This window comes from Pelodiscus sinensis, chromosome 2, assembly GCF_049634645.1.
Source record: "Pelodiscus sinensis isolate JC-2024 chromosome 2, ASM4963464v1, whole genome shotgun sequence".
NCBI lineage: Eukaryota > Metazoa > Chordata > Testudines > Trionychidae > Pelodiscus > Pelodiscus sinensis.
In genome coordinates, this window is record NC_134712.1 from 43612631 (window position 1) to 43627289 (window position 14659).

A 14659-nucleotide genomic window follows, 5' to 3' on the forward strand; every position below is an offset into this window, starting at 1 on the left:
ATTTGTTTTACAGTGTCCAAATGTGAGATAGCTACTTCAAGATAGGCCCCATCCCAAGGATTTAATAAACGACTTGAATTTCTGTTAAATTAAACAAATAGTTAATCACTGAACTAACTCCTCTTTTCAAATCTTTTCACTGTTAATAGAGCACATTTTTTGCTTGTGTATCTAAAAGGATGATGGCAGCTTAAAAGTAACCTGAAAATCAAATTGTTACCTACAGTAGGGCACTTCAGATTACAGGCAGTCCCCGGGTTACGTACAAGATAGGGACTGTAGGTTTGTTCTTAAGTTGAATTTGTATGTAAGTCGGAAAAGGTACATATTGTAGGGGAAACTCTAGCCAAACTTTTCTCCAGAGCTCAGTTTTATTCTCCCACACCTCACTTCCCTCAGTCCTTTATTCTCAAGCTGAGGTGTCTGCTGAGAAAAGCTGCTCCGCATCTCCCTGGTTTGCTGGGGGGGGGGGGGGGGGGCGCTAGCTTCACGTCTCCCTAGTCTGCTGGGGGGAGCAGCTAGTGCGGGGTTGCCTCACCCCGTTTGTAAGTAGGGATCCAATGTAAGTCGGATCCATGTAACCCGGGGACTGCCTGTATTTAAGCTTTAAAATAGTTTTTAAATGTGTTTCATTTTTTAGGACTGTTTTTAAAGACAGGGACACCAAAACTCTAGTATTATCCCTTCCCAGTCAGGTGGGTACTCCCAGATATTTCAAGTGAATAAAGTTACTGACTAATTAAACCACAACAATTTTCTCCTGACTTTTTTCTGCCTCTCTACCTATTTCTCCCAGAAATTAGATTAAAGAGCTTCAATGTCTTCTTGAGTCTACTAAAATTGACAATTCCTGTTATCATATCACCAGTCTATTGTGAAGACAGTTATTTGCTCCTTTTATAAGAAGAATGCATTTTGCATTTCATTCTGCTTTTAAAATAAAAATAGATTAGTTTCATCTCATTTCTCCAAGAGCATATTAGTTCTCAAACGAACTTGTATAGTGCTATAAATTGTGATTTTCAAGCACTGCAGCAGCAGATTCAATTTAAACAAATAACTTTACACTGGAATATATAAAAGGAAAATAATTAGAATAGTTTTACTAATTTTAAATATTGCAAAACCTTCTTTTATGCATCTAAATTGTGGGCCTGTATCAACCAGCAGTGTCTTTTAAATCTAACTATACTTTGTGTCCCCTCCCATAACGTTAAAAGCTAGAAGGTGTTCCAGAGATGTAGTTGAGTGCACATAAAGTGTATAACATATTATTTAGATAGGAAGCAATATCTTTTAGGGCCCTACCAAATTCACAGCCATGAAAACATCTCACAAATCACGATATCTGGTCTCCCCTCATGAAATATAGTCCATGGTTTTACTCTATAACTATACATGTTTCATAGGGGAGACCAGTGTTTCTCAAATGGAGGGTTCTCAAACAAAAGTGAGTTGCAGAGGGGTTGCAAGCAGTGTTCCCTCTAACTTTTTCCACCTACATGCAGAATAAATTTTGTTATGCCACCAAGGCATTTGCAGATGTGCACCACTAACAGAAACACATGCTGCCAGCTGAGGGAAACTGTGGGTGCTCTGCAAATAAGCTGGGCGGCACCTGAATCTTTCCTGGGCAGCTGCCCAAGTGCTCAGCTTACAAGGATCACTGGTTTCAAGGTTATTGTAGGGGGTCATGGTATTGCCACCCTTACTCCTTCATTGCCTTCAGAGCTGAGCAGCCAGAGAGGAACAGCTGCTGACTGAGGGCTCAGCTATGACGGCAGCAGTACAGAAGCAATACCATACCATGCCATCCTTTCCTCTGTGCTGCAGCTGGCAGTAGCTCTGCCTTCAGAGCTGGTTTCCTGGCCATCAATCGCCACTTTCCAGCCATCCAGTTCTGAAGGCAGCACCATTATTGACAGTAGCACAGAAGTCAGGATAGTAGTATTGCAAGTAGGGATGTGAAAGTGTAACCATGTACAGTTAACGAATGAACCTGGACACATCAGTCAACCTTCACAGTTATACGGAGGCTCCCAGCGTAATTGCTGAAATTTTTAGTGGTTACAGAGTTACTTAATTAAATGCATTTTAATATCCCTAATTGCAATCTCTCCCCACAACAACCTTTTAACCTCCTACCCCAACTCCTTTTTGGGTCAGGATCTCGACAGTTACAACACTATAAAATTTCAGATTTAAATATATGAAATAATGAAATTTATTATTTTTTAAATCCTATGACTGTGAAAGTGATCAAAATAGACCATGAATTTGGTAATGCTCTAAATACCTTATATACAGGTTACTCTTCTCTAAGACTGAAATATACTGCACTGTATCACTTGGTTTGAATTTCTAGGTTCCCAGCCAAAACTAAAGGCCAGCATGGTCCTTGATAATGTGGATTCTTCTGTAGTAGGACGCAACACCATATATTCACTGTTAATCCCCATGACAGAAACTCTTTGAAATGTGTTTCTTCTTGGTCCTTTATCAGCCAGATAACACAGAAAAGCACATTAAAATTAAACTAAAAAACACTTTTCTTTAAGTATTTAATTGAATCTAACTCTTAATTTATATCCTCCAAGAAAAAAATCTGTCAACTTTGAGTTAAGCCAGTAAGCCTGCATCAGCACAAATCATAAGAAGGAAAAAAAAGTAATTAAACAACACAACCCTCTACCTACACTTCACTTCCCCCTACTCATCTAACTCTGACCAATCATGCATCTCTGTCCTTATACTGAACAACAAACTTGTGGTCCGCTTAGACCATGTATGAACTCAAAGCAATTTTTCTGTAACAAGGATTACATTCTAGACTTGGTAGACAATTTCAGGGAAGGGGAAAGATTTACAAACATGGCTTTCGCTTTTATCCTGCGTAACTATAAGTGGGCAAAGCAGTTTGCCAGTTACAGAGTCAGAGCCAAATAATGTTATCGTCATCATGACAAAGGCATCTAGTCGTATGTTTTCTTCAGATAACCAAATTTAAAATAAGCTTCCTTATTTATTGCAAGCTAATACTTTTTTCAGGGGATGGAGGTGTTTTGGTGTTTTAATTATCAGAGCAGAAAAGTTGTCAGGGAAAACATTAGAGTATATATAAATAATATAAATTTCAAGTCAAGATTTGTTTCAGACAAAATAATATCTATCAAATTCTTCTGTAGCATCTATCACTTAACCAGATGTAACAAAAGACAGGACTATGCAGCACTTTATGGTTTTGTAGGAAAGATGCTTTACACAATGCTATAAATTTTAAAATATTGTGCAACTTTCTTCAACAGACAACTTTCAGTTTTAAATTATTATTATTCCAGTATAATTTTTTAGAAAAAAATACCTCTTCAAAGCCCACTCTTGGGTGGTAGATAAAATGCAGTTAAGTATAGTCCCAAATTTAAAGTTAGCTAGAACAAGCTTTTAAAAACTTTAACACCAACAAAAATGTTCTCAAAATAATTGTCCACTGAAAACAGTTGTTTATTTTTTTAAAAAAATACCATTCATAGATTGAAACCCGGATACTGCAGTAGTAAGAACCCGAAAATAAAACTGAGAATCAACAAATGTGAAAGCAACTTCACTGATTTTCACTGTCCAAGTTGAAATAGAAGAATATAAACAAAATAAGCAGCAACTTGTATAAGGTTTCCCCACCACCTTTTAATTCTTTTACTTTTAATCTAAAGTTCTAAAGTAATAGGTAAAGAAATGTTTGTTTATAATAGGATTTCTAAACTGACAATGTCTCAGTCCAGTCAAAGTTTAAGACCGCAAGCATATGTACATTATTTTTTCCAACACTCATAGTAATTATCACAATCACTACTTTACAGTTAACTAAATGCACCAAATCCTTGTGCACAGTGAGCCAAAGGTGCTATAGTCTTGTCTAAATTGAGCTTTTTTCTTTCAACCTCTCACCGTCTAGACATGCTCTTGAACAAGATTAAATGACACGGTTGTATACACACCAGCAGCCAGTCTATACTAATGCACTCATCACAGCTCTCACTAGTGAAGTTACAATGGAAAGGGAAGTTTGAGAAAAAAGCTCAATGCAGACAAAGCCATAGAGTTTAAGAGATTTGTCCAATCACACATACATTTCAATGACACGTTCAGGAAGAGAAATTAGATCTCCCAACTCCCAGTCTTATGATTTAATCACTAAATATATTTCTCCACAGAATAGAACAAGATATACAAATAATAGATCCCTTAAAAAAACAATGTATGGTTAAAAAATTACGAGGGCCAGTTATTTAGCAAAACATTCTAACTTTGCATTGTTAAAAACAGAATGCAATTGTTTTATGCACTCAATCTTAGGCGCACCCATTTTTTGTACAAATAAGAATGTGTAATTCCACAACCACAAAATGCAGAAACCCCCCGAATCATACTCAGATACAGCAATGTTTCCCAAATCCTATCTCCTGCTACCTAGTCCCCCGACATCCTTCCATTGTCCCCTATTCTTGTCCACCCACAACTGTCTTCTACCCCTACTCGCCTGCACACTCCATCCCCATCCCTTCACCTCCTGGCCTGTACCCACATCACAGACACTAATGTCACAACCCCAATCTCTGCCCCTACCCTCAAAAGGGTTATTCCCCTCACAACCACACCTACCTCCCCCTCCACCCTCCCAGACACACATGGCAAGCATTCTTTTTGTGATCCCACTAACCACCCTCCCTTAACCCACACCCTGGCCTTTTGTGGATGCACCAGCTTTCCCACACACACAGCTATTCTCATTGCAGCACTGTATGACCCAACATCCTGCACCTGTACCCCCATCCCAGCTCTTTCCCTTGAGATCCCACCCCTGCCTACCCACAGCCTCTCTATATCTTCCTCCCCACCACATTATTACTATTCTCTTCTCAAAACCCCCCTACTGTTCCCCTACATACTTCTGCCCCCCTCACTGTCATTGCCCTTGAAACCCCACTCCTATTAGGACCACTGACCTTGCAACCCCATCCCTTTGCCCTCCCACATCTACCCCCCATTTCGTGGTCATTCTCCTCACCACTAACTCCAACACAGCCATTCTGCTCGCCACCCCACCCCTCATGCACCCCCATCACAGCCATTCTGCTCATCAGCCCACCCTCCATCTACCTGCACCCCCCCTTCCTGCCTCGTTTACCCCCATCAGGGTCATTCTCCTCACCACCTCCCTGCCCCCCTTGCTGCCATTCCCCTCACCTCAGCCCTTCCTGACTCCACCATTGCCCTCCCCCATCCCTATCGCGGACATTCACCTCGCGCCCTCAGCGCCCCTCCCCCACACGCACGCTTCCCATCACTACGCCCCCGCCTGCCAGCAGCGGGCGGCTTCCGCGCGGGGGCGGGCTGCCGAAGCGCCCCGCCGCTGGGGATTCACCTGAAGTGGCCGGCCAGGGAGCAGCGGCAGCACCACACCGGCATGGGCGGGCGCGGGGAGCCGGCTGGCGGCTGCACAGGGCGGCGGGTCCCGGCTGCGCTGGAGCCCGGCTGGCTCGCTGCCTCTCCCCGCCCGGCGGCCCCGGGTCACCCGGGGAGGAGCCGGAACCGGCGGGGGCGGGGACTGCTGCCGGCTCTGCTGGGAAACGCGGGTGGGGAGGAGGGACGCGCCGGCAGCGGCAGCGAGAGCCAGATCCCGGGCCGCAGCCGCGGAAAATGGGTTTTGAGCATCCCGGCCTGTGCGTGTGAACGGCCCCGCTCCCACAGCGCTGCGGGGGCTCGTCCCGTGCCCCATCGCAGCCCCAACCCTTCTTCCACCCCGGCCCCAGACAGCAGCGCGACCAGCCGCTCTGCCTCCCAAACCTTTGAAAGCAACACCCCCCATATACCCCTTCCTTCTGCCAGCCTGCCCCCCCCCCCAGCCTTAGCTTGCGCCTCAGTCAATTGACTTGGACTCTGAGACTCCTGATGGATTAACTGTCTGTTGCTTTTCATTCATAGCAGCAGCGCCCTTAAGTCCCTATATACATCAGAGCCCCATTGTACTGTCATCTGCAGTGTGTGAGAAACAAATGAAGGGAAAAGTGATTCCTCCACCTCTTGTATGTATCTTTAACTTGGAGAGTAAATACTCTGGACAAGCACTTTCCTTGTGGCTTTGGACAGCATGTGGCGGAGGCCAGCAGGCCACCATGGGGAGGGGGCGAGCATGGGCTCTGGTGGGGGAGGCTGGGAGGAGCTTGCTTCCTCAAGCCATGCGGTCACCCACTATCCATGCACTTTTCCCTTCATTTGTTTCTCAATGCAGCTCTGGTGTATATAGGGACTTAAGGGTGCCACTGCTGCATGAATGAATAGTAACGGAGCAAGAGTCTCAGAGTCCAAGTCAACTGATTCAGGTGCATGCTACAAGGCTAGTAGTGTTGCCATTTGGGCTGGAGCATGGACTTGGAACCTATTGAGAAAGGATGGGAGCCTCTCTGCATAGCGCACTGCTGTTTTTAACCCCATGAACCTATGTCAGTTGACACAGGATCTGAGAATTGCTGCCTTGGAGGTTTTGGGAGTTTTTTTCTGGGGGAGTGTAGAGGGAGTTCACACAGTGTAGAGGTACCCAGAGAGACTAAAACAGAGACTGTTTTCTCTAAGTCTAAAGGAGCAATTGAAAGCATGACGACTGATTCTAGTAGAAATGAGGGAAGAGGTTATGAGTTAGAGATACAGGCTAGCGTGCTTTTGGTGCTGTGAGCAAAATAAGTGGTTTCCTGCTATTTGATACCTTCTGTATTCAGAGGCCCAGAACTGGAAGTTAGAACATGCTCAGGGCCCCAGTCTTTGACTAGATGGTTGGGTAAAAAATGGACAGTAAATATAGAAGCTTTTATTAGACCAACTTACGTTGGTGAAAGCTATGAAGCTCAGGAATTTCTCTCTCACCAATAGAGGTAGGTCACCTTGTCTCTCTAATATCCTGGAATCAGCAAGTCAACAACACAGCAAACGATAATGAAATAAGAGAATTCATGCACAGTGGAAAGTTTCATGTTAATATTTTTGTAAGGTAGTAGTTTTCTTCTTTTCCACTACATCCAAAATTTTCCTGAAATTCACTATATTGCTAAGCCATTTGTCTTGATTTTATAGATTAACCAGTATATTTAAACTCAAATTCTTTACATTTATTGTAAAGAAAAAAATAGTTAATTGCATTTTTTAAACCACCATTTCACTGTTAGATTTCCCAACTCTGGTCCTTTAATTGTATCATTCTGAACAATCTGTTATCTTACATTCGCCTGGTACAACCAACACTGATCTTTTTTATTTTTGCATACATGTGGACAAAAGTATTGCTTGCACATCATGATTGTTGCTCTGATACATAGTTTATTTTAACCATACTTGTCTTGAAAATGATTGATTCATTGATAGGGTAAGGAGGGAGAGAGTTAATCAACCTCCCAGCATACTCTAACCTTGTTCTATACCCTGCCACTATTCTATTGCATACTCCAAATATATCTTTAAATAGCATTATTTTTAAATATTTGTATTACCATACACTCAAAGCATTGGTCATAGACCCAGACCTCATTGGGCTGGACACTGTCCAAACACAAAACAAAGACATTCACTGCACCCAAAGAGCTTATACTCTAAATACAAGGCAAATAACAGATGGATGTAGACAAAGCACAGGAACACAGTAAAACAATATTGCTCAGTATGATAGGTAGTAGCCATTGCACACCAACAACCTGTTAGATTTTTTAGGAGACTTGAGCAGGGATTTGAAGGTAGATAATTAGGTAATCTTGTAATGTTTATAAAGTGGCCACTGAAGCATATGGGGCAGGATGGGCCATGCAATATGTGTTTTGTTTGAAAATGTATCAGGTGAGCATCATGGGCCAATCAAATGCAAGCATCAATAGCTTGCTAGGGAATGAGAGATGATAGACTGGAAATTGTGTTCACTTTCAAGACCCTTCACAGTGAAACAGGTTTTGACTTAATAAAGAAGGAGGAGCCAGAGAGGGATGCAAAAAGGATGATATAGTCAAAGCAACATTATGAATGGATAGGAGTTGGGCAAGCCTGCATCTGTCAAGGTCAGAAAAAAGAGATGTTGCAGTAATTAAGATGCAAAATAAGGTTGGCAGAGAATTTGAGCTGTGTGGATGGATAAGAAATACTCTATTTAGAGCTATTACTCAGAATGAATCAGCTTGATTTAGACTTCACTTGGATGTCTAGACCGAGAGAAAAATTTGAGTTGAAGATGACACCCCACTTGGAGCTCTGAGTTATAGGTAGGAAGGTGAAGATTGTGATGATGACCATTGGCTACTCTATACCTCCCTTGGTTGCTTGCCAGCCTTCTCAAGAATCATAGAACTTGCTCTCCCCCTTGGCCTTCATCCTCTCTAATTCTGATTCAATCTTCCTCTTTATACTAATCACCCTGCTCCTGCCAGGCCTGCTGATGGAGGGGGACAAAAGGAGCAACTGCCCTGGGGCCTGGTGATACAAAAGGGCCCACAGCTCTCAGAGCTGGATCCCAAGGCCCTATAAATTGCTTCCGGAGCACTGCACCATGCACTCTGGGCAGCACTAAGGGCTGGGAGGAGAAGGGGCACCATGGTCCAGATGGTGCTGAGGGCTGGCTGCCCCCAGCCCTGCCCCTTCCCCGCCAAGGTCCTGGTTCTTCCAGGGGCATGGAGCAGGGTCTCCCCACTTTGCCCAGGGGTTCAGTGAGGCTGGTGGTGCTGCTGGTGCCTGCCCAGCATCCGGCACCTGCCCAGCATCCTGCTCCTGGGCTTCATGATCAACTAAGCCTTACTCTTCCTCCAAGTACAGCTTGATATGTTAATTGGCCTCCAGCACAAACTGATCCATTTAAGCCGGGCCCAAGTGGGCCACAAAACATAGGCTCTCACATGAAGAAACACATATATATATGCATAGAAAGTGATAAATGGGACACACAACCTAGGACAGTGTTTCTTAAACTGTGTACCATGGCACCTTTAAAAGGACAGGTGACTTTTTCCCCCCTCAATAACTTTCCCCCCAACCTTTTTGTTTTTGTTTTTGTTTTTGTTTTTTTTGCTCAATAACTTCCCCGGCCTCTTTTTTTGTTTGTTGAACAAAAAGTCCTTGGTGTTCCTCATAAAAAAAATCATTGTTTGGTGTTCCTCCATCTTAAAAAGTTTAAGAAACACTGACCTAGGATGTTCTATAGAATAGGGACACACACCTATTATTTCCTTGGACTCATATACAGCAAGAAAATGTAGTCCAGAACAGAATTACGAAACTGACAGCAAGTGTTGATGCTATTTAAAATTGGTTCCTTTCTAATGGAACCAAGAGAGAAATAGTCTGTGTAAATGTGTTTTTAATGGTTTTGCTGTGTTAAATACAAAAAAATTAAGAAAGCAATCCGATTACTTTTATATTATAAAAGTGAAATCCTGCCTGGGACCATCTTCACCCAATTCTAATTGCCAGGTAGGGAAATAAGCTAAGAGGTAGCTGCCAACATAGTTGGGAGCAGGATTTTGAAGTACTTTCTAGGACAGTATTAAAACCTTTAATAATATTTTTGGCATACAGTACTTGTAAAGATAAGGTGGATCGGACTCATATTCTTTCTCCTGCTTTAAGTTCTAGTGAGCAGTCACCAGATCAATTTCAAGGGAAGTTCAGTTAGGGATAATGGTCCTTCTAATTTTTTCCATCCATATGCAGAATACATTTTGTTATGTGCACCAAGGCATGTACACATGTGCCACACCAGTAAAAGCACATACTGCTGGCTGTAGTCACTGTGGCCACCCTGCTAATCAGCTGGGCGGCATTTGACTCTCTCCTGAATGGCCACCCAAGTGCTCAATTTACAGAGAACCCTGGTTAGGGGTCTGTACTCTTTTGAATGTACAAGATAAGCATCTGAAATATATGGTGAGGTTTCCACATGTAACAGAATTTTCAGTAACATCACTTTTGATAAAGGACATTGTCTTGTTTTATAGATTCACATAATAGGAGAAATCTAACAATAGATTCAACTCAGTGTTCATATAAACAGAGCAATATATGTGCTTATTCTAAATTGCTTTTATTTTAGAAGGGAGAAATTTATATAGAGAGAAATACAGTGATTCACTCTAATATTCTGTATCTCAACTGAAACACAAGGTTACAGCTTCATTATAACTTCTCTAGAGGGCAGATAGGTGCCTATATTTTAAAATGTAGTAGACGGAGAACAAAATAGCTACATCGTTTAATTATCTATGTACATACTCAATCTCAGAAAGAATAATAATATAGAGACAGTGAAGGGGGCAGGACAGGAGCCTAAAGGAAGGACACACTAAAGTAATTCAGTTTACCAGCTGTTGAAGTGTTGATTTCTTAGTGAAAGTAACATTTTAATGGACAGAACTTTCATAGTAGCATCAATTTCTCTCCAAAAAGAAACAAAAAAGAATTGTACATTAAAACCTGTGTTATCCAGCACGCTCAGGGATTAGAGCATTCCAGTTATCTAAAAATTCCAGTTATTCGAGGGTCCCATCAACATAGGAAAAATCAATAGACAATAATAATAAAACTCAAGTTTTTAATATTGGTAGTTTTGTAGTGTGAGGCAGTTGGTCTCACATTTCTATTTTGAGTTAAAGATGATTAGTACTTCTTAAATAAATTTTTTTTAAGCCAATCATGGTAAACCAAGCCAGGCCTGTACTCTTGAAGATGTGACAGTACTGTGGCTGGGGGCAATGCCGTTTAACAAAGTTTTCTGATTAACAGAGTGCCGGATAACAAAGGTTTCACTGTATTCAGTAAAATGTGTGCCAGTCTAAAGCCCAGCTTCATAAAGCTCTGGCTGCAGGCCCGGGCAAAGAGTTGTGGTTGGCTGCACCACTTGGCTGGGTGGCTCCCAGACAGGGCAGCAAGCAAGCGGCTGGGTGGGTGGGCGCTGGGCAGCACGGGGCCCAAGGCAACCACCTTTCTGGCCTGTCCTAAGGCTGGGCCTACCTGGCTGAGATGCTTTAGTTAAAGCTGCCCTGCTTTGAGCTGGAGGTTGGAGTAGGTGACCTCCTGAGGTCTCTTTCTATGCTGATCTATGGTTCTATCAATCAGATTAAGTGTTAATTTGATCTTGAGCTAGTAAGAAAATTAATAAATGGCATAATTTTAAAAGGTATTCTTTTATAAATATGATATTCTTTGGTTGGCAGAAATACAAGCTTTATTAGGAGCAGGATGAGGTCCTGATTTTTTTTATGGCTATGGCAAGAAATCATGTCATATCCAGTCACAGTATAATGAATATAATGAAGTAATTGTAAAAGAATAACTCTGTAACAAGTTTCACGTCTCCTACTTTTAAAACTGGGACAGTTTATAACTCTTTTAGGGTATGATTCCATTAAATACATGTTTTATCTTGATAAATCTAGATTCTCATGGATGGTCATTTAGTATTATCCCCGCCCTAGGAACAAAGTGGAACACACTGTACCGGTACTATAGATGAGAGAGACAGAGACCAAGAATAGCTGTTGAATAAGAGGCAGATATATTTACTATATATAAACTACTTGAAGACATTTTGGTGAGGTTTTGAGATAAGATCCCCTCAGTTTTCCAGTTTCATAGAAAGGGATTATCTGAGGTAAAGACCTATACCTACAAGCTTCACAACCTTGCCATTTTGGTAAACATGGCATTTTACAATTTATTTGATGGTGAATTGATTAAATATAAGCCAATATCATGAGATTTTAAATAACAGGAATCCTTAAATAATCTTTACTCTGCACTGGTGTCACCATGGCTATGTCTGCACAGCAGCGTTATTTCGGAATAGCATCAGTTATTCTGAAATAACGTAGTGCATGTCTACACAGCAAGCCCATTATTTTGAAATCAATTAAAAATAATGGGCTTCTTACTCTGACTCTGTAAACCTCAATTCATGAAGCGTATGGGAAGTCAGGGGAAGAGTACTCTGTTTCAAAATAACTTCTGTGTAGACTAAGGATGTTAAAATGCAATTATCTGGCTAATCATATACTCAATACAGTTTGTACTGGCTCTGTAGTCACTGTGCTGTCACTCTGTATTTTAAATGTACCGGTAGTAAGAGTAGCCTTTAAATGTAGCCTGGCGGCTTTTACTACATTTAAAATGCAGAGGCGCAGCAATCAGGACAAGCCAGACTCGCCCTAAGTCCAGCAGCCCCTGTTTGCAGCAGACAGCCCTGGTGTACAAATATACATCATTTTATTATCTAGTTCATGAAACCTTTACTCAGGCTAAACTCCTGTGGACTTCAGAATTTTGTCTGAATAAGGACTTTGCCTTCTATTTTTCAGTTGTTTTTATTTGATAATAAATGAGTCTGATAAACAGAATATCTTTTAAACAGCAGATCTCTTCTTTTTTCCACTATTGCCAATACTTGGTACTTTATCATGAATCTTGATCTTTTACTTAAAGCCATCGGTGCTTGAGACAAAATGATTACACGAGCATCTCAGCTTCCATTTAAAAGTAACAGTCAGTTTCTATCATAATTGATGAGAAAAGCTTGTGCTTTGTAACTCATTGGCTGCGTCTAGACTGGCATGATTTTGCGGAAATACTTTTAACAGAAAAAATTTTCCATTAAAAGTATTTCTGCAAAAGAGCGTCTAGATTGGCACGGATGCTTTTGTGCAAAAAGTGCTTTTGCGCAAAAGCACCCGTGCCCAGTATAGATGCGCTTTTGCGCAAGAAAGCTCCGATGGCCATTTTAGCCATCGGGCTTTCTTGAGCAAAAAATTAAGGTGCCTGTCTACACTGGCCCTCTTGCACAAGTATTCTTGCGCAAAAGGGCTTATTCCTGAGCAGGAGTGTCAAAGTATTTGCGCAAGAAGCACTGAATTCTTACATTAGAACGTCAGTGCTCTTGCGCAAATTTAAGCAGCCAGTGTAGACAGCTGGCAAGTTTTTGCGCAAAATCTTGCCAGTCTAGACACACCCATTTTGTTTTGCCTTTCCCCTAGTTTGTCATAAACAGCTGTGTTGATTTTCTAGGTGTGCTGAAAATTACACACCTATTTTTACAGGTGTTTTTGGAGTGGGATCAATGTTTGATATGGAACTGACATACTACATTCCGTGTGGATGTTTTTGTCCTGTTATGACAGCAACAATGTTTACATTTTTGACAAAGCATCTAGAACATTGAATAGATGTTTTTAAAAGATAATTTTGAGGAAATAGATAAAAATAAACAAGTACTGTATATATGTTTTCTTGGCTGAAAATAAAAAGATTATTCACAGTTCACCAAAGTACAGTTTATCCTTTTTTAAATCTGTGTGTGTGTTTGATTTCCTGGCACATGTGTTAGAGGATTATTGGTTTGAATCTCTGAATTGTTTCTTTCTCACTGCTGTAAATAGAATAGCAGTGTCTATTAGTTTGCAATGCAGTTCCTATGGGATGTGCTGTGTTCAGTGGATTCCTATGTAGTTGCTCATCTTTATATCACATTATTAGTGACAAAAGAAAGCATATGGTGACTTCAAAGTATTAGATTTTGGAAACAAGTTCAGACTTTTTGTTATCAGAAGCCAGGGACCACAATCTCTTTCCAGTTGTATCATGCAACTTTATTCATTGGAGGATATGTGTGTGAATTTCATAGAAAAAAATCATTTTCTTTTCTTGGTCCATACAATAAAATATTCCCATGGGCACCAACATTGTCAGACCTTTAAAGGAACAGTCTTATTAGCTTTTTTTGTTGCTTTGAGGGGATGTTTGTGATGAATTCTAGCAGAGATTTTCCTCTTTTGTTACCTTTGCATCATAGCTACTTTATTTTAAGGAAGTGTTATGAGTTGCATTAAAAACAAACAAAAAACATTTTCCCAAATGTTATTGTAATACTGTATATTCTATTACCAGGGTCATTTAATATTGAGGTTCAGTCTTTCACTGGTAGAGAATCTTGGCACCTGGAAATAGTTAAAATAGTTAATCTGTTGGACATAAGACCTAAGGAGGAAGCTATTTACTAAGATCACAAGGGCTACGTCTACACTGGCCCCTTTTCCGGAAGGGGCATGTAAATTTCACCAATCGTCGTAGGGAAATCCGCGGGGGATTTAAATATCCCCCGCGGCATTTAAATAAAAATGTCCGCCGCTTTTTTCCGGCTTTTAAAAAAGCCGGAAAAGAGCGTCTACACTGGCCCCGATCCTCCGGAAAAAGTGCCCTTTTCCGGAGGGTCTTATTCCTACTTCAAAGTGCCCTTTTCCGGAGGATCGGGGCCAGTGTAGACGCTCTTTTCCGGCTTTTTTAAAAGCCGGAAAAAAGCGGCGGACATTTTTATTTAAATGCCGCGGGGGATATTTAAATCCCCCGCGGATTTCCCTACGACGACTGGTGAAATTTACATGCCCCTTCCGGAAAAGGGGCCAGTGTAGACGTAGCCAAGATGTTTTTGAATAACATGAAATCAGACCACTTCAATAGTAGTGATAATTATGAAGAGGGAAACATGAAGAGCTTCAGTCGTTGGAGATGCATTAGCCCCTGGTCACTGTCATAAGATCTTAGCACAATTACTTGTGAATTGAATACAGAGCTATCTTGAATCACAAGTAAT

The 14659-nt window shown here is 41.3% G+C and overlaps 1 protein-coding gene across 2 annotated transcripts in view; it reads right to left on the minus strand.

Moving 5' to 3' along the window:
- Positions 1-5666, minus strand: part of OSGIN2 (oxidative stress induced growth inhibitor family member 2) — a 43117-nt gene extending 37451 nt beyond the window's left edge. The window contains exon 1 of one of the 2 annotated variants that reach the window (XM_075920422.1): positions 5423-5666. In XM_075920422.1, the coding sequence (XP_075776537.1) occupies positions 5423-5466 (44 nt within the window). In that variant the 5' untranslated portion in view covers positions 5467-5666. Of the gene's footprint in view, positions 1-2296; positions 3217-5422 lie in introns of those variants that run through there. The other variant, XM_006127496.4, reaches the window with a different exon arrangement.
- Positions 5667-14659: the final 8993 nt, after the last annotated feature.